This window comes from Bubalus kerabau, chromosome 5, assembly GCF_029407905.1.
Source record: "Bubalus kerabau isolate K-KA32 ecotype Philippines breed swamp buffalo chromosome 5, PCC_UOA_SB_1v2, whole genome shotgun sequence".
NCBI classification, from domain to species: Eukaryota; Metazoa; Chordata; class Mammalia; order Artiodactyla; family Bovidae; genus Bubalus; species Bubalus kerabau.
The window spans coordinates 131,012,236-131,032,405 of record NC_073628.1 but is presented as its reverse complement, the minus strand read 5'-3'; the positions used below and the strand labels follow the sequence as shown (position 1 = coordinate 131,032,405).

Here is a 20,170-nt window from a genome sequence, read left to right as displayed (position 1 = left end):
TGTTTCACTTGTTGTCTCTGCTCTTTTCTCAAACCAGTTCCTTCATGTGGACTTTGGATTCCATACCCTCTACACCAGCAAAGGCCCTGCCCGTGAATTGTCCTCTTTCTGCTGTGTCACCAATGTCTCCTCTGCTGAATCTGTAACCAGCATAGAAATGCGCTGAAAAAGTCACAGCTTCATCAGGTAAAGGCAAAGTTACCAATGAATTTCAGGTAGCTAAATCCACTGCTTTTTTTTTTTTTTCCCATCTCTATCTCCATTTACTTCCCTTCCTCCTATGTTATTATTATTTTAACTTTTTTTATTTGGAAGAAAATTGCTTTACAATGTTGCGTTGGTTTCTGCCAGACAACACAAATCAGCCAAGATGATACGTATATCCCCTCCTTCGTGAACCCCCCTCCCCTCCCCTCAACCCACCGCTCTAGGTCATCACAGAGCACCAGGATGAGCTCCTTGTTAAATCCACTGTTCAATTCTCAGGCATCTTGCCCAGTGCTAAGCAGTCTTTGAAATGTTTGTCATCCTGTCAAATAACATTTTAAAATAAGGCTTTTGTTTTTGTTTTTGTTTACTTGTATCATTGGCATTGCTTTGGGACATCAGTTGTGGTGTTGTGATTTTTAAAAAGAAGCAAACATTTGGTCTGACTCCTGCTTCTTGCACAGAGCTCTGGAAACCCTTGGAATCTCCTGAAGATGGAAAGCAATCAAGGTGCCTTTTGTTCCATCAATGACGCGATTTTCAGAAAGCCCTTCGATAAGACAAGGATGTGCTGGTTGCCAGGAGAACCATCACGTGACGAGAAGGCTGAAGCTTTCAGTCCCACCCTGACCTGCAGGGAGGGCAGAGGGCCTGAAGGTCTAATCCATCACCCATGGCCACGGATTTGATCAATGGTGCCAACCTACTGAAGCTTCCATAACCCCACAAAAGACAGGGTCCACAGGGCTTCCTGTGGGAAGATTGCGGGAAGAGCCACGCCTGGAGGGGGCATGGCAGCTCTGCGCCCTCCCCCACACTTTGTCCTGAGCGTAGCTCTCATCTGGCTGTTCCCGAGCTGTCCCCTTTTGTAATACAATGGTGATCTAGTGAGTAGACTGCTTCTGAGTGTGGTGAGCTGCTCCAGCAAAGTAGGGAACCCAAGGAGAGGGTCATGGAAAACTTCATCTATACCTGGTCGGTCAGAAGCACAGGTCACAACCTGGACATGCAACCAGCATCTGAACTGGGGCTGCAGGGAGCAGTCTTTTAAGACTGGGTCCTTAGCCTGTGAGATCTGAGGCTGTCTCTGGGTAGACAGTGTCAGAACTGAGTCAAATTGTAGGACACTTGCTTGTAGAATGAGGGGTAGCACCCCCACATTGCAATTGGGTCCTGGAATTATTTTAGCAACCTTCCCTAGTTTATCTCCTGCAACCTTGTTTGGCTGCTTCTCTTTGCCCACCTCTTTCTCTCTTGTTTAGACATGTAAACTCTTCATGTGTTCCCAGCCTGTCCCAAAACTTTCATATCATCTCTCCGGCAGCAATTACCAAATTCAAACCCTAGCCTTGACCACTCTCAGATTGCCCGCTCTACATCTTAACGCTGGATATTGAGTAATTCTAATGAATAGAATCAAGTTTCCAGTGAAGGTCTCAAACCTGTTTCTTCTCTGGTCACTGTTGGAGATACATCTTAGAGAAACAGTTTAAAACATGGACATATACACAATGGAGTATTACTCAGCCATTAAAAAGAATACATTTGAATCAGTTCTAATGAGGTGGATGAAACTAGAACCTATTATACAGAGTGAAGTAAGCCAGAAAGAAAAACACCAATACAGTATACTAACGCATACATATGGAATTTAGAAAGATGGTAACAATAACCCTGTGTATGAGACAGCAAAAGAGACACTGATGTATAGATCAGTCTTATGGACTCTGTGGGAGAGGGAGAGGGTGGGGAGATTTGGGAGAATGGCATTGAAACCTGTATAATATCATGTATGAAACGAGTCGCCAGTCCAGGTTCGATGCACGATACTGGATGCTTGGGGCTGGTGCGCTGGGACTACCCAGAGGGAGGGTATGGGGAGGGAGGAGGGAGGAGGGTTCAGGATGGGGAACACAGGTATACCTGTGGCAGACGATATTTGGCAAAACTAATACAATATTGTAAAGTTTAAAAATAAAATAAAAATTTATAAAAATGGACAGAATTGGGTAACTAGATGACAGTTTAATGCTTCAGAATATTGTGTAATAAATAGGTCATAAGTTTTTTTTTCCTGTTCTTTAGATAAAGCGAAGATCAGAAACCTCTTTTTAAACATTATTTAGAAACAAATACTGACCTACACAGTGTGGTAAGGACTGCCATTGTCCACTTTTGCACACAAGTTCTTTTGCTTCCAGAAATGCATGATTTTCTTTACAGAGGACAGCGACCTTCTCTCCTTCTTGGTAATTCACTGTGGTTAGCATGTTCTGAGCATTAGGAATCTGAGGTGGAGGTGGGCACAGTTGCTTCTTTTTTCCTACCAAAAGATTGCATTATTTGATTAATAAAAGCTAAGGAAAAACAGCTCAACAAGATGACATTTCAGTATAATGGGACATCCAATAACTAACTCTCTCTTTCTCTGCATACATACATATACACATACATATATGTATACATATAGTGTATACAATGCTGGGCTTCCCTGGTGGCTCAGTGGTTTAAGAATCCGCCTGCCAATGAAAGAGATTTGGGTTCTATCCCTGGGTCAGGAAGATCCCCTGGGAGGGTATGGCAACCCACTCCAGTATTCTTGCCTGGAGAATCCCATGGACAGAGGAGGCTGGTGGGCTACGGTCCATGGGGTCACAAAGAGTCAAACACAACTTAGTGCCTAAACTACAACAACATATACTGTGCTATAGTAATACCTGTATTTTATGTTAACATAGTTTTTGGTTTAAAAAGCATGTCTGTGTTGTAATAATTGATGTAAAATTTCTCAGGTCCCCCTTTCTATCTCCTAATCACTACGCTGTCAGTACTCTTGTATAATTTTTCAGATTAGCCCTTTTAATTTCTTCTAGCTAACCCTCATGATTCAAAAAAGTTATGTGCATGTAGTTCAAACATGTTAGAACAAAAAAAAATATTTAAATAGCAACAGTAATGACAGAACCAGCCAAGGCTTCCCTTGACCACCTATTCTTTTATTTTTATTTTACATTTATTTTTTAATTGAAGGATAATTTTAAAGAATTCTGTTGGTTTCTGCCAACATCAATATGAATCAGCCATAGGTATACATATGTCCCCTATCTCTTGAACCTCCCTCTAGAGATGTATGGAGTTAGTAACACGGAGATTTACAATACCATATGTAAAATAGATAGCCAGTGGGAATTTGCTGTCTGATTCAGGGAACTCAAACAGGGGCTCTGTAACAACCTAGAGGGGTGGGGTGGGGAGGGAGATGGGAGGGAGGGTCAACAGCCTAAACTTTGATGGCAATAAAGGATTTCCATAATCTGCATTTTCTTCTAAACAGAACAGTGCCTGCTGGTGGATGTGGTTAGAATGCCTCTGTCTGACTAGCAACTAACTCTTTTTTGGTCAGTGGACTTTTTCTTAGGGAAGCACTTTAAATGGTCACCTTAGCGCCGGAGCACTGCGGTCAGAGCCGCAGGCCCACCTCCTGACCAAGACTCGCGGGGGTGCTCTGCTTCAGCGCATCCCGCCCCAGGGCACAGGTCAGAGCCTCAGGCCCACTTCCTGACCAAGACTGGCGGGCATGCTCTGCTTCAGCACTTCCCCCTCCAGGGCGAAGGTCAGAGCCGCAGGCCCACCTCCTGACCGAGACTGGCGGGGCTGCTCTGCTCCAGCGCATCCCACCCAGGGCACAGGCTGCTGTCTGGTGGTGCTTCTCTGCAAAAAAAGAGGTGTTTTGTTGTTGTTTTTTTTTTTTTTTTTTACTGCACCACGTAGCTTACAGAATCTAGGTTCCCCAGCCAGGGATTTGAACCTTTGCCCTCATCAGTGAAAGTGCAGAGTCCCACCCACTGCATCTCCAGGGAAGTCCCTAAATTTCTTTACTTTAAAATATGGTATTCTCATCCATTCATCTGCTGATGGATATCTAGGTTGCTTCCATGTCCTGGCTATTGTAAACAGTGCTGCGATGAACATTGGGGTACACGTGTCTCTTTCCCTTCTGGTTTCCTCAGTGTGTATGCCCAGCAGTGGGATTGCTGGATCATAAGGCAGTTCTATTTCCAGTTTTTTAAGGAATCTCCACACTGTTCTCCATAGTGGCTGTACTAGTTTGCATTCCCACCAACAGTGTAAGAGGGTTCCCTTTTCTCCACATCCTCTCCAGCATTTATTGCTTGTAGACTTTTGGATTGCAGCCATTCTGACTGGCATGAAATGGTACCTCATAGTGGTTTTGATTTGCATTTCTCTGATAATGAGTGATGTTGAGCATCTTTTCATGTGTTTGTTAGCCATCTGTATGTCTTCTTTGAAGAAATGTCTATTTAGTTCTTTGGCCCATTTTTTGACTGGGTCATTTATTTTTCTGGAGTTGAGCTGTAGGAGTTGCTTGTATATTTTTGAGATCAGTTGTTTGTCAGTTGCTTCATTTGCTATTATTTTCTCCCATTCTGAAGGCTGCCTTTTCACTTTGCTAATAGTTTCCTTTGTTGTGCAGAAGCTTTTAAATTTAATTAGGTCCCATTTGTTTATTTTTGCTTTTATTTCCAATATTCTGTGAGGTGGGTCATAGAGGATCCTGCTGTGATGTATGTTGGAGAGTGTTTTGCCTATGTTCTCCTCTAGGAGTTTTATAGTTCATATACACAATGGAGTATTTCTCAGCCATTAAAAAGAATACATTTGAATCAGTTCTAATGAGGTGGATGAAACTGGAGCCTATTATACAGAGTGAAGTAAGCCAGAAAGAAAAACACCAATACAGTATACTAACACATATATATGGAATTTAGAAAGATGGTAACAATAACCCTGTGTATGAGACAGCAAAAGAGACACTGATGTATAGAACAGTCTTATGGACTCTGTGGGAGAGGGAGAGGGTGGGAAGATTTGGGAGAATGGCATTGAAACATGTATAATATCATGTATGAAACAAGTCGTCAGTCCAGGTTCGATGCACGATACTGGATGCTTGGGGCTGGTGCACTGGGACGACCCAGAGGGAGGGTATGGGGAGGGAGGAGGGAGGAGGGTTCAGGATGGGGAACACATGTATACCTGTGGTGGATTCATTTCGATATTTGGCAAAACTAATACAATATTGTAAAGTTTAAAAATAAAATAAAATTTAAAAAAAAAGGAAGAAAAAAAATGGTATTCTCCTATTTCCCTAAATTTGTATTTTCATCTACTTCTTGGTTGCAGGATACTTTTTTCAGACTTCCCACCATTCTTCTTAATTAGAGTAAAATTGGTTAGACAGGTCTGCTTAATCTTTTTAAGAATTAGTTTTACTTAAGGAATCAACTCTAAGTAAAATATTCTATTTCATTCACTTCCTTCTGCCTTTACTTTTATTATTTCTTTCTCTTCTTAACATCTGGAATGTATGTTTTCCCCTAGCTATATATTTATTTAATGTGTGTGTATATATATATATATATACACACACAAGTTTATTTTTTCCTAAAAAATATGCATTTAAGGCTCTGAATGTCACTATAAATTTTGGTTATTATGCATCTCATAGGTTTTACTGTATGTTTTATAATTATAATATACTTCTTAGTATTTTAAATACTCTTCCATTAGGTTATTTGGAACTGAATTATTTCACAAAATGAAAGATAGAAGAGGAGGTCAATTTCATTATTACTTTTAAATATTACTTCTTTGTGGTTATGAAAGTGATCTATACAGTTTTAATACTGGGAATGTAACAGTGAACTATAGCTGATTAATTTAACTAAACATTCCACAGGCATATAACAAGTTCTTGAAACTCTCAGAACAATATTCACTTCCTAAAATAAAAAAATAATAATGTTGAAAAATAAAATATTTAATAAAAATGAAAAATTTTAGTTGTTTTAGACAAATTATAGTTAACTTATCTTCTTAAAATCATTATTTAAATTTAATTATATATTCAAATATTTTTCTCCTTCACAATTTCTAATGCCATCATACCCAGAAAGCTTTTAAGGTTTTTATTGAATTTGTTACAATATTGTTTTTATGTTTTGGTTTTTTGGCCCTGAGACATGCGGGATCTTAGATCCTGGACCGGGTTAGGAACCCATATCCCCAGCATTGGAAAGCAAAGTCTTAACCACTGCACCACCAGCTAAGTCCCAGCCATTATACTCTTCCGTTAGGAGCTGGTATTCCATCATGTATATTTGATATGATCTGTTTCGAAATGAGTCTTTAAGTGGTAAATTCTCTTAGTCTGTCCTATGTTTCAAATTTTCTTTATTCCATAATCATTAATGAGTATAATATCGGTATATAGAAAAACTGGCCACCAGTTATCTTCTCTAAGCACCTGCCAGGCTCCTCTGTCCATGGTTATGAGCAGTTTCTGACTTTACCTTCCAATTTTATGATTATATATCACAGTGAATAATTTAATTTAAAAGCATGTTAATTTCAAGAGCACTTTTCTGGTGAAGAAGCAAACGATCTACAAAATCTTTCAAACAAATCTCACCTAGGCAGTCTGGTTCAGGGTCCCACTTCCCGTCGATGCAGACTGTCTGTATGTCTGTACTCTTCCCAGCACACTTGTAACTTACTCTGGCATTGTGATTAAATTCATACATATGTGAACTTAAATGTCTTCTTGTATAAAACCGTGGTTTTTCACACCTCTTAAGTTGGTTTGTTGCTATTAAAAAAGGAAGATATCCATACACAATAAGACTATTAAACAGAAACTAAGCAACATTTCAATAAAATATCTGAAATATTTATGATATCATTTAATTATGCTTCATGCATTTAAGTATCATCCTATGAAATTATTCTTCATTTCTTTGCATGAGGTAGGCTGTGCTGTCAAAAAAAGTAAAAGAAAGCAAAAAACTATAGCCCGTGTTTGAACGACAAAAGAATGGATCAGAAAGTCTTGGGAAATGAGAGTGCAAGATGGGTTGCTTAGGTCCAGGGGTTTGACTGAAGGTCAGTCCTCATGTAGCTACATTCAGCCTAATGCTTTAAGGCAAGAAAAGGTACCCACTAAATCATGCTGAAGAAATATTTTCAAAGCATTCAAGTAATAAAAAGAGGTGATGCACGAATAAGTCTGTAGCAGTATCATATTAATAAAGAGAGATAAATCTGGATGTTCCTTGAGGTTCAATTATTCCCACATTTCAGAGGCTTAGCAAAAACCCAGAGTCAGTAAGTCAGAGCTTGTGCCGGGGAGAACCTCCCTGATATAACACTTTGTTGTTCAGTCACCAAGTCTTGTCTGACTCTTTTCAACCCCATGGACTGCAGCACGCCAGCCCTCCCCTATGGATCCTCAAAACATGCACTTCCAAAAGGTCTCTTGCTTGTGGAGGTGGTATATAATATTACACTTGCCCTGCTTTTGTCCACAAATACATAGATTGCTATGGGACCCTCCCCTTCGTGTGTCAAAGGACGGAATAATGAGACATGGAGAGTTCTGCTTCTTCTCTGCTGATAAGTCCTTTTTCTCCATTAATTCCCACTTCAAATGTACCCCAAGTGACGCTGCTGACTGGAGGCCTGTGTCCCGCTGCTACATGATTGGCGACCATGAGCCACACAGTTCACACCTTCCTGGGGTGGGGGACAGTTCCTCTCAGTGCGTCATCACGGAGGCCCAGTGACCAGGGGTCTGCCAGACTCAAAGGGGTTCAGCAGCTAACCCTGGGAGTTTTCATCCCCAGGAGTAAGGGGGCCAGTTAATGATCCAAAAGCCAAGGAGATGGGGAAGGAGTGGCCTGGGTGATCTACTTTAGAATCTGAAAGCAGCAACAGAGAATCTGCTAGTCTTTTAAGTTCAAAAGTAAAGACTTTACTATACTGAGATTGCTGGAAATGGAACAAAGGAGGCCAGGATCTGACTCTGTTGGGCTTCCCTAGTGGCTCAGCGGTAAACAGTCCATCTGCAATGCAGGAGACTTGGGTTTGATCCCTGGGTGGGGAAGATCCCCTGGAGGAGGAAATGGCAACCCACTCCGGGATTCTTGCCTGGGAAATCCCATGGACAGAGGAGACTGTCAGGCTACAGTTCATGGGGTCACAAAGAGTCAGACACTACTGAGCAACTGACTTTGTAAGGAGAAAACTGGCAAATACTTAGGCATTGTAGCTCAAAGTCCAGAGACTGCTGGGATGCAAGGGCACAGAGCAGACAGACCAAAAGGAAAACTTGGAATAAAGCTTATGGCTTCTGTGGAGGAAATATGTAAGCAAGCTAATCTGAAAATCTGGGATAGAGTTAAGGGAATTAGGAAAACAGGAAGAGCAGAGATGAGGCCTGGTCCTGGTCTCTCTTTCTCTAAGAGGAGACTCCAAACACCCCAGAATGTACTATAACTCAGGCTGCTGCTCCTGCTGCTGCTAAGTTGCTTCAGTTGTGTCCGACTCTGTGCGACCACACAGATGGCAGCCCACCAGGCTCCCCCATCCCTGGGATTCTCCAGGCAAGAACACTTGAGTGGGTATAACTCAGGCTACATAATTTGGTTCTTATTTTGGGTCCACACGGAGGTATTTTCCAGGCTGATGCAATGAAATAAAAAAAGATCAGATAGTAATTATTTATAGAAATGTTCAGATGCTCAGCTGCGTCCAACCCTTTGCAACCCTAACCCTATGGACTGTAGCCCTCCAGGCTCCTCTGTCCATGGGATTTCCCAGGAAGAATACTGGAGTGGGTTGCCATTTCCTTCTCCAAGGGATCATCCTGACCAAGGGATTGAATTAGCATCTCTTAAGTGATTGGCATGTGAATTCTTTACCACTAGCACCACCTTGGAAGCCTATTTATAGAAATAAAAAAATCCAAATTTATTCTGAGAAATAATATGGGAATTCAGCAAAGTTGCTGAAAATAAAATTGACATAAAAATTCTGTTATTATCTTGCATATAAAAGTATAATGCTTCAAATATATAAGATAATAAAAGGTCCTATTTACCAATAAAACCTCAAAGAGACTAGTGAAGAAACTTATGCAGAAAATGGTATTAATGAGAAATCTATAAAACATATGTAGAAGCTTAACATAAGATCTGAATGCACAGGTTGATGTATTCAGCTAAAAGGTTAAATAAAGCTTTACAGACTCCCTATATCTCCGAGAAAGCCTAGACTAACAGAAAGGAGGGTGCAGGGGTGTGATATAAGAAAGAAGGCTAGCACCACATGGACCACACCCTAGAGGAGGAGCCTTTGCAATGCCAACCAAAAGCTATTGCGAACGACTTACTGACACATAATCTTAAAAAGCTTTAAATCTACGCAAACTGAAGTGGTTACCAAGGCTCTGAATTAGGCACTGGGTCCATGCACATGGGCTCTGCCTTTCTGGTACTTTAAAATCTAAACAGGAAGACAGGTGTCTTAGGTACAGGACGTGGAATAAATGTTATACAATAATTGTACAGGCAGAGAGCACAGTGGAGAAGCTCTGTTATTCTACTGGAGTTTCAGGATGAGACTGTGGGTGGATGAAAATGAACCAGGAAAGGTTTCACAGGTGAGTGAATTTTGAGTTGAGTCTTGAAGATGAATAGTTTTACATGTGATTAAAATGGAGAAAGACATCTCAGGAAAAGAGTAAAGAGGGAGGAGAGGCACCGAGTTTTCAGAAAACGTGGCTTTGAAAGTTTACAACTGGAAGGTTTGTATGTAGGGGACTTATGTACCCTTATATCTATTGGTATATTGCATTGCAGATTCGCACTTTAAAGTTCTGCCCTAGCTTATGTAAGACAGACAGAAGTATCCCACTGTACAGATGTGCTGTCCTTTATTCAGCCAATCCTCTTTGCCTCTACCATCTCCCAAGTCCTTGCCTTCCTCCACTCAGTAACTGTTCTTACCTGCCCACACGATGCCACCCCCTGCGTGCCAGCTGCACCACTTTACTTTTCAAGGTACTCAGTTGTTTTCTTTAAAAAAAAAGAAAAGAAAGAAAGCATGGCTTTCCAGAAGCTTAAAGAAGCAATCCGTTTGCATAGCTTTGTTACGTGGTGAAGATGGGATGGAGCAGAAGATAGCTGGAAAAAGAAGTCTGGGATTCATCTAAAACAGAGGTTGAAAATGTTCTTGATACACAGTGTCTCAGTAACTTTGCACAATATTCGTAGATCAAAGGAAATCCTTAACCATTCAGTTTATTGAGTAATTAAGAGCAAGCAATAAGTGTCTTACATCCTAATAATTTAATATCTGGTGGGCACCAGCCTGTGCTGGTATAAATATATTTATTGATTTTTAAAAGTTATAAACAATCAAACATAAAATGGAGAAACATATACTCACCAACACACTTAGGAAGCTCGGTCCATATTCCATCAATACATGTAATTGTAGTATTTCCAATCATTGTATATGCATTTCTGCAACTTAACACCACTGAAACTCCATGTCGATAGGGAGGGACAGAGGGCTGGCTATAGCCATTCTCAAGCTGAGGCATAAATCCACATGCTTTCCCTGGTTCTAAGAAAATGTCACGAAAAATATGCTTTACCTTTATTTATTTATTTTTTTTAATTTTATTTTATTTTTAAACTTAACATAACTGTATTAGATTTGCCAAATATCAAAATGAATCCGCTTTACCTTTAAAATATTTTATCCTTTTACATGTGTATTTATACATACAGACAAAGTAGAAGTAACTGTCCTGTTTAAGCATGAATATTATTTACCAACACACGTGGGCAGAGCTGTCCATTCTCCATCCATACACTGTATTTTCTTAGGCCCCTTCAGTACAAAATTAGGGTTGCAATCACATTCCACCATTTCACTGTGTTCGTATTTTTCTTGTTTTCTGTGTTTCATTTTTCCATTGGGCAGTTGAGGAGGTTGACCACAGGATCGCACTTGCCCTAATACAAAATAAACTGTGTAAATGATGCTTAAATAGTCTTAAATATTGCAAATTATGGAGTTCCAATTTTGTTTGATCTAGAACTAAGTTACATTTATACTATGTTCTTATTTTTTTCAGGTTTGTTTTAAGTGTTTACGCTGCTGTTTAGTTGCTAAGTCGTGTCTGACTCTTTGCGACCCCGTGACTGTAGCCTGCCAGGCTCCTATGTCCATCAGATTCCCCAGGCAGGAATACTGGAGTGGGTTGTCATTTCCGTCTCCAGGGGAATCCTCCTGACCCAGAGACCAAACCCACGTCTCCTGCTTGGCAGGAGAATTCTTTACCATTGAGCCACCTGGAAGCCCAGGTGTTTATAAATATTATGTCATAAAGTGTATGTGTGTATCATACCACGTACTTGATATTTATTTATGTAACAGCCTGGTTCTATAATAAATAACTTGCAATATATTGGTATTTGAGGACAACCGGGATATTTGGATATAGAAAGAATATAAGATTATAGTAAAAACTATTGCTAGTTTGAAGAAATGTAATAAGACATTTTATAAATGTAAGTAAATGTCCTTATTTCTTATATAGGGATTCTGAAGAATTTAGAAGTAAAATCTCACTGTTTATCATTTATTTTAAATTACTTCACAAAAAATTTAGCACAGCACACTGTGCAAAATGTAACATTTATATATCTAGATGATCAGTATATGTGTTCATTATGCATTTTTCTTCTTTAATTTATTCAGAATTATTCTTACTAAAAACTCAAAATTTGAGAAAGAGAATAGCCAATACCCTATACTAAGGAGAAAAAACACTAGCACTTCTTAACCTCAGCTACAATATTTTGATCTTTAAAACCCCTTTATATATTTCAAAACACGAGGTAGAATTACCCCTTGACAAAAATAATTTAAACAAGCTATGAACTCAATTACTGTGGTCTATCGCCCCTCCTCCTTCTGCATTTTTTGTAGTTTGTCAGATTATAAATACAAGAGCCAATAAAATGCATGGATTTAATATAAAAATCTAATTCCTATTTCATCAATCCTAAAATAAACATTGACCTTTGCATGTTGGAAAATTAGGTGACCATCCGAATTGGTAGCATTGAACTGAATCCGGCCCAACTCTTTTAAGTCTTTGTCTGCAGGAAAATTTCAGCACATCTCCAACTTTGTATTTTTCTTGCTTTGGATAAGCATCTACGTTTGCTTCTAAAAATGGAAGCTGACATTCTGTTTCTAAAAGTAGAATTAGAGTAAATGAATACATGTGAAATAATCATTGCAAAAATGAAGTTAACATTTTCTATGTAAAAATAAGATTTAGAGAGCTTCACATACAGAGCAGCATATATTCTTGCCTTTTAAAAGATTTATATTCAACAAGTATGTGTTGGAAAAACTAGTCAGTTGAGCATCCAGGTAAAATTTTGTATAAGAGTCTATGCCAAAGCCTTTGACTGTGTGGATCACAATAAACTGTGGAAAATTCTGAAAGAGATGGGAATACCAGACCACTTGATCTGCCTCTTGAGAAATTTGTATGCAGGTCAGGAAGCAACAGTTAGAATTGGACATGGAACAACAGACTGGTTCCAAATAGGAAAAGGAGTTCGTCAAGGCTGTATATTGTCACCCTGTTTATTTAACTTATATGCAGAGTACATCATGAGAAACGCTGGACTGGAAGAAACACAAGCTGGAATCAAGATTGCTGGGAGAAATATCAATAACCTCAGATGTGCAGATGACACCACCCTTGTGGCAGAAAGTGAAGAGGAACTAAAAAGCCTCTTGATAAAGGTGAAAGTGGAGAGTGAAAAAGTTGGCTTAAAGCTCAACATTCAGAAAACGAAGATCATGGCATCTGGTCCCACCACTTCATGGGAAATAGATGGGGAAACAGTGGAAACAGTGTCAGACTTTATTTTTCTGGGCTCCAAAATCACTGCAGGTGGTGACTGCAGCCATGAAATTAAAAGACCCTTACTCCTTGGAAGGAAAGTTATGACCAACCTAGATAGCATATTCAAAAGCAAGCAGAGACATTACTTTGCCAACAAAGGTCCGTCTAGTCAAGGCTATGGTTTTTCCTGTGGTCATGTATGGATGTGAGAGTTGGACTGTGAAGAAGGCTGAGCACTGAAGAATTGATGCTTTTGAACTGTGGTGTTGGAGAAGACTCTTGAGAGTCCCTTGGACGGCAAGGAGATCCAACCAGTCCATTCTGAAGGAGATCAGCCCTGGGATTTCTTTGGAAGGAATGATGCTAAAGCTGAAACTCCAGTACTTTGGCCACCTCATGCAAAGAGTGGAAAAGATTTTGACTCATTGGAAAAGACTCTGATGCTGGGAGGGATTGGGGGCAGGAGGAGAAGGGAACGACAGAGGATGAGATGGCTGGATGGCATCACTGCCTCGATGGACGTGAGTCTGGGTGAACTCCAGGAGTTGGTGATGGACAGGGAGGCCTGGCGTGCTGCGATTCATGGAGTTGAAAAGAGTCGGACGCGACTGAGGGACTGATCTGATCTGATCTGATCAGGATTGTTATAGACAAGTTCTGAGAAGTTACTTATAAATTATTAATATTTACTTTGTTTAGTTAATAATAAAAACTTGATTTTATATCCTGCAACTTAACTATAGTCATTGATTAGTTCTAGTAATTTTCTGGTGGAGTCTTTAGGGTTTTCTATGTAGAGGACCATGTCATCTGCAAACAGTGAGAGCTTTACTTCTTCTTTTCCAATTTGGATTCCTTTTATTTCTTTTTCTGTTCTGATTGCTGTGGCCAAAACTTCCAAAACTATGTTGAATAGTAATGGTGAAAGTGGGCACCCTTGTCTTGTTCCTGACTTTAGAGGAAATGCTTTCAATTTTTCACCATTGAGGATAATGTTTGCTGTGGGTTTGTCATATATAGCTTTGATTATGTTGAGGTATGTTCCTTCTATTCCTGCTTTCTGGAGAGTTTTTATCATAAATGGATGTTGAATTTTGTCAAAGGCTTTCTCTGCATCTATTGAGATAATCATATGGTTTTTATTTTTCCATTTGTTAATGTGGTGTATTACATTGATTGATTTGCGGATATTGAAGAATCCTTGCATCCCTGGGATAAAGCCCACTTGGTCATGGTGTATGATCTTTTTAATGTGTTGTTGGATTCTGATTGCTAGAATTTTGTTAAGGATTTTTGCATCTATGTTCATCAGTGATATTGGCCTGTAGTTTTCTTTTTTTGTGGGATCTTTGTCAGGTTTTGGTATTAGGGTGATGGTGGCCTCATAGAATGAGTTTGGAAGTTTACCTTCCTCTGCAATTTTCTGGAAGAGTTTGAGCAGGATAGGTGTTAGCTCTTCTCTAAATTTTTGGTAGAATTCAGCTGTGAAGCCGTCTGGACCTGGGCTTTTGTTTGCCGGAAGATTTTTTATTACAGTTTCAATTTCCGTGCTTGTGATGGGTCTGTTAAGATTTTCTATTTCTTCCTGGTCGAGTTTTGGAAAGTTGTACTTTTCTAAGAATTTGTCCATTTCTTCCTCGTTGTCCATTTTATTGGCATATAATTGTTGATAGTAGTCTCTTATGATCCTTTGTATTTCTGTGTTGTCTGTTGTGATCTCTCCATTTTCATTTCTAATTTTATTGATTTGATTTTTCTCCCTTTGTTTCTTGATGAGTCTGGCTAATGGTTTGTCAATTTTATTTATCCTTTCAAAGAACCAGCTTTTGGTTTTGTTGATTTTTGCTATGGTCTCTTTTGTTTCTTTTGCATTTATTTCTGCTCTAATTTTTTAAGATTTCTTTCCTTCTACTAACCCTGGGGTTCTTCATTTCTTCCTTTTCTAGTTGCTTTAGGTGTAGAGTTAGGTTATTTATTTGACTTTTTTCTTGTTTCTTGAGGTGTGCCTGTATTGCTATGAACTTTATAATTTACTTATAGAATAGGAATAGTGTTCACAGTCAAAGTATACGAAAATCCATCTTTTGAGAAATAAAAATTAAAATATAACATATTTCACTACACTTTCACATAAAAGATGATAATTATGTTTAAAAAGTAGATAGCTGGAATGCCTGAATAAAACATATCTAATACATTTTAAGCAGGAGGGAATATTAAAATGCAAGTCTTAATTTTATAAATAAGGAGCTAAATATCAAAACTTTTTCAAAAACACATAGCTAAGTTGCCTCTAGGTTTTCTGAATCTTTCCATTATACCCTGTATAATGTAAAATATTGTATCACTTGTTAAATATTAACAGAAACCTCAATTCAATAAAGCCAGGAAACCAGAAGTTTCTCATGCTCCATAAAGATAGCAGAGCCCAACAGGAAGAAGAAAGGCTCTTCTTTCCTGCAAGGACTCAGCCAATGAAAAGCCACTGTCTACATAGCCCTCTGGCTTCCTGTTCTTCTCTATAAAAAAAAATTCTCCTTCTCTTGCCATGCAGGGACTTGCATGTGACTCTTCATGGTTGCAGACCCCAAGTTAAAATTCTCTGCTGATCCCAAATAAACTCATTGCTGGAAAAATAACTGACGTCCATTTGTTTCAGGTCAACCTATTATGTATATAAAAACTAAAGCATTATGAATACCTTCTGATTCAATTAGAAATGGATATATAAATGAATATATGTGTGTGTCTCTCTCTTTTAACTTTATGTTATTAATGGTTCATAGAAATGGATATATAAATGAATATATGTGTGTGTCTTTCTCTTTTAACCTTGTGTTATTAATGGTTCATTTATAAGATTCAAAGATCTGATAGATAGAGTGCCTGATGAGCTATGGAATGAGGTTCGTGACATTGTACAGGAGACAGGGATCAAGACCATCCCTATGGAAAAGAAATGCAAAAAAGCAAAATGGCTGTCTGGGGAGGCCTTACAAATAGCTGTGAAAAGAAGTGAAAAGCAAAGGAGAAAAGGAAAGATATAAACATCTGAATGCAGAGTTCCAAAGAATAGCAAGAAGAGATAAGAAAGCCTTCTTCAGCAATCAATGCAAAGAAATAGAGGAAAACAATGGAATGGGAAAGACTAGAGATCTCTTCAAGAAAATTAGAGATACCAAAGGAACATTTCATGCAAAGATGGCTCGATAAAGGACAGAAATGGTATGGACCTAACAGAAGCAGAAGATATTAAGAAGAGATGGCAAGAATACACAGAAGAACTGTACAAAAAAGATCTTCACGACCAAGATAATCACGATGGTGTGATCACTGACCTAGAGCCAGACATCCTGGAATGTGAAGTCAAGTGGGCCTTAGAAAGCATCACTACGAACAAAGCTAGTGGAGGTGATGGCATTCCAGTTGAGCTATTTCAAATCCTGAAAGATGATGCTGTGAAAGTGCTGCACTCAATATGCCAGCAAATTTGGAAAACTCAGCAGTGGCCACAGGACTGGAAAAGGTCAGTTTTCATTCCAGTCCCAAAGAAAGGCAATGCCAAAGAATGCTCAAACTACTGCACAATTGCACTCATCTCACACGCTAGTAAAGTAATGCTCAAAATTCTCCAAGCCAGGCTTCAGCAATATGTGAACCGTGAACTTCCTGATGTTCAAGCTGGTTTTAGAAAAGGCAGAGGAACCAGAGATCAAATTGCCAACATCCGCTGGATCATGGAAAAAGCAAGAGAGTTCCAGAAAAACATCTATTTCTGCTTTATTGACTATGCCAAAGCCTTTGACTGTGTGGATCACAATAAACTGTGGAAAATTCTGAAAGAGATGGGAATACCAGACCACCTGATCTGCCTCTTGAGAAATCTGTGTGCAGGTCAGGAAGCAACAGTTAGAACTGGACATGGAACAACAGACTGGTTCCAAATAGGAAAAGGAGTTCATCAAGGCTGTGTATTGTCACCCTGCTTATTTAACTTATATGCAGAGTACATCATGAGAAACACTGGACTGGAAGAAACACAAGCTGGAATCAAGATTGCCGGGAGAAATATCAATAACCTCAGATATGCAGATGACACCACCCTTATGGCAGAAAGTGAAGAGGAACTAAAAAGCCTCTTGAAGGTGAAAGTGGAGAGTGAAAAAGTTGGCTTAAACCTCAACATTCAGAAAACGAAGATCATGGCATCTGGTCCCATCACTTCATGGGAAATAGATGGGGAAACAGTGGAAACAGTGTCAGACTTTATTTTTCTGGGCTCCAAAATCACTGCAGGTGGTGACTGCAGCCATGAAATTAAAAGACCCTTACTCCTTGGAAGGAAAGTTATGACCAACCTAGACAGCATATTCAAAAGCAAAGACATTACTTTGCCAACAGAGGTCCATCTAGTCAAGGCTATGGTTTTTCCTGTGGTCATGTATGGATGTGAGAGTTGGACTATGAAGAAGGCTGAGCGCCGAAGAAGTGATGCTTTTGAACTGTGGTGTTGGAGAAGACTCTTGAGAGTCCCCTGGACTGCAAGGACATCCAATCAGTCTATTCTAAAGGAGATCAGCCCTGGGATTTCTTTGGAAGGAATGATGCTAAAGCTGAAACTCCAGTACTTTGGCCACCTCATGGGAACAGTTGACTCATTGGAAAAGACTCTGATGCTGGGAGGGATTGGGGGCAGGAGGAGAAGGGGACAACAGAGGATGAGATGGCTGGATGGCATCACTGACTCGATGGACCTGAGTCTGAGTGAACTCCGGGAGTTGGTGAGGGACAGGGAGGCCTGGCATGCTGCGATTCATGGGGTCACAAAGAGTCGGACACGACTGAACGACTGATCTGATCTGATATTGAAATTCATATGTGAAAATATAAATGACAATGTAGTCAAAATAAGCACTCTCAATAGATCAGGCACACATCAAAAAAGTACAGTGGAATATCTTCTAATTAAATAATCTCAGAAATATTATTTAATCTACCCAGTTTCATGTATTGTTATTGGCAATTTAATGGAATTCTCCATTCCATTCCAGTCCATGGAATTCTCCAGGCCAGAATACTGTAGTGGGTAGCCTTCCCTTTTAGATCTTCCCAACGCAGGGATCAAACCCAGGTCTCCCACATTGTGGGCAGATTCTTTACCAGCTGAGCTATCAGGGAAACTCTCTCTAGAAAGCCTACTGAAAAGAAACCTATCCATCATTGTTTTTATTTTCCAGATAAGCAAGTACTTACCACGGCATATGGGCAAATGGGACCAGCCGTCTTCGCCACACACTATGGAGCCTGTGGTGCGTCCATCTTGGTTTTTATACCCGGCGTCGCATTCGTAGTTCAGCATGTCATTGAGCTGAAACCACGTGAAATCACTCTTGACTCTGGCATTCACTAATACTGGCATCTCACAGGACTCTGGGGCAAATTAAAAATCAAAATTTTATTTCTACTTCCAAGCACACAACAAGCCAACACTGACCTTTAATGATCATTGCTGCTGCTACTGCTGCTAAGTCACTTCGGTCGTGTCTGACTCTGTGTGACCCCATAGACGGTAGCCCACTAGGCTCCTCTGTCCCTGGGATTTTCCAGGCAAGAATACTGGAGTGGGTTGCCATTTCCTTCTCCAGTGCACGAAAGTGAAAAGTGAAAGTGAAGTCGCTCAACTCTTAGCGACCCCAGGGACTGCAGCCTACCAGGCTTCTCTGTCCATGGGATTTTCCAGGCAAGAGTACTGGAGTGGATTCTGATAAATAAATGAACTTATAGAAAACACCAGTAATAATAATTTAATAAAAATTGGTTTTAGTTACATTTTCCTTATATATTTCTGGGTAAGTTTTTGTTTAAAATATATATTATATATTTTATATTATATTATGTATTATATAATATATATAAATAATATATAGTGATTATAATATATTACACATTATTGTATATTATAATAAATTCTATTATATAATATTATATATTATATAGTAAATATATATAAATATATATGGGCTTCCCAGGTGGTGCTAGTGGTAAAGAACCTGCCTGCTGATATTGGCAGAGAAGGCAATGGCACCCCACTCCAGTACTCTTGCCTGGAAAATCCCATGGACAGAGGAGCCTGCAAGGCTGCAGTCCATGGGGTCGCTGAGGGTCAACACGACTGGGTGACTTCGCTTTCACTTTTCACTTTCATGCATTGGAGAAGGAAATGGCAACCCACTCCAATGTTCTTGCCTGGAGAATCCCAGGGACGGGGGAGCCTGGTGGGCTGCCGTCTATAGGGTCGCACAGAGTCGGACATGACTGAAGCGACTTAGCAGCAGCAGCTGATATTGGAGACTGAGACGTGGGTTTGACTCCTGGGGCAGGAAGATCCCCTGGAAGAGGGCATAGCAACACACTCCAGTATTCTTGCCTGGAGAATCCCATAGACAAAGGTACCTTTTAGGCTACAGTCCCTAGGGTCCCAAAGAGTCGGATATAACTGAAGCAACTTAGCACATATATATGTAGTTCTATCAGCCTTAGAAAGCATCACTACGAACAAAGCTAGTGGAGGTGATGGAATTCCAGTTGAGCTATTCCAAATCCTGAAAGATGATGCTGTGAAAGTGCTGCACTCAGTATGCCAGCAAATTTGGAAAACTCAGCAGTGGCCACAGGACTGGAAAAGGGCAGTTTTCATTCCAATCCCAAAGAAAGGCAATGCCAAAGAATGCTCAAACTACTGCACAATTGCACTCATCTCACACGCTAGTAAAGTAATGCTCAAAATTCTCCAAGCCAGGCTTCAGCAATATGTGAACCGTGAACTTCCTGATGTTCAACCTGGTTTTAGAAAAGGCAGAGGAACCAGAGATCAAATTGCCAACATCCGCTGGATCATGGAAAAAGCAAGAGAGTTCCAGAAAAACATCTATTTCTGCTTTATTGACTATGCCAAAGCCTTTGACTGTGTGGATCACAATAAACTGTGGAAAATTCTGAAAGAGATGGGAATACCAGACCACCTGATCTGCCTCTTGAGAAATCTGTGTGCAGGTCAGGAAGCAACAGTTAGAACTGGACATGGAACAACAGACTGGTTCCAAATAGGAAAAGGAGTTCATCAAGGCTGTATATTGTCACCCTGTTTATTTAATTTATATGCAG

General features: G+C 39.8%; 1 protein-coding gene across 3 annotated transcripts in view; it reads right to left on the bottom strand.

The window, feature by feature from the left end:
- LOC129654100 (complement factor H-related protein 5-like) overlaps positions 1-20,170 on the bottom strand; it is a 34,473-nt gene that overhangs the window by 3,507 nt on the left and 10,796 nt on the right. Inside the window, exons 4-8 of one of the 3 annotated variants that reach the window (XM_055583679.1) lie at positions 12,163-12,339; positions 10,908-11,090; positions 10,516-10,695; positions 6,701-6,877; positions 2,348-2,530 (exon numbers count right to left, since the gene is read on the bottom strand). The exons of the other annotated variants lie outside the window; for them this stretch is intronic. Coding sequence (XP_055439654.1) covers positions 2,348-2,530; positions 6,701-6,877; positions 10,516-10,695; positions 10,908-11,090; positions 12,163-12,339 — 900 coding nt within the window. The remainder of the gene's footprint in view (positions 1-2,347; positions 2,531-6,700; positions 6,878-10,515; positions 10,696-10,907; positions 11,091-12,162; positions 12,340-20,170) is intronic. 3 annotated transcript variants of the gene reach the window in all.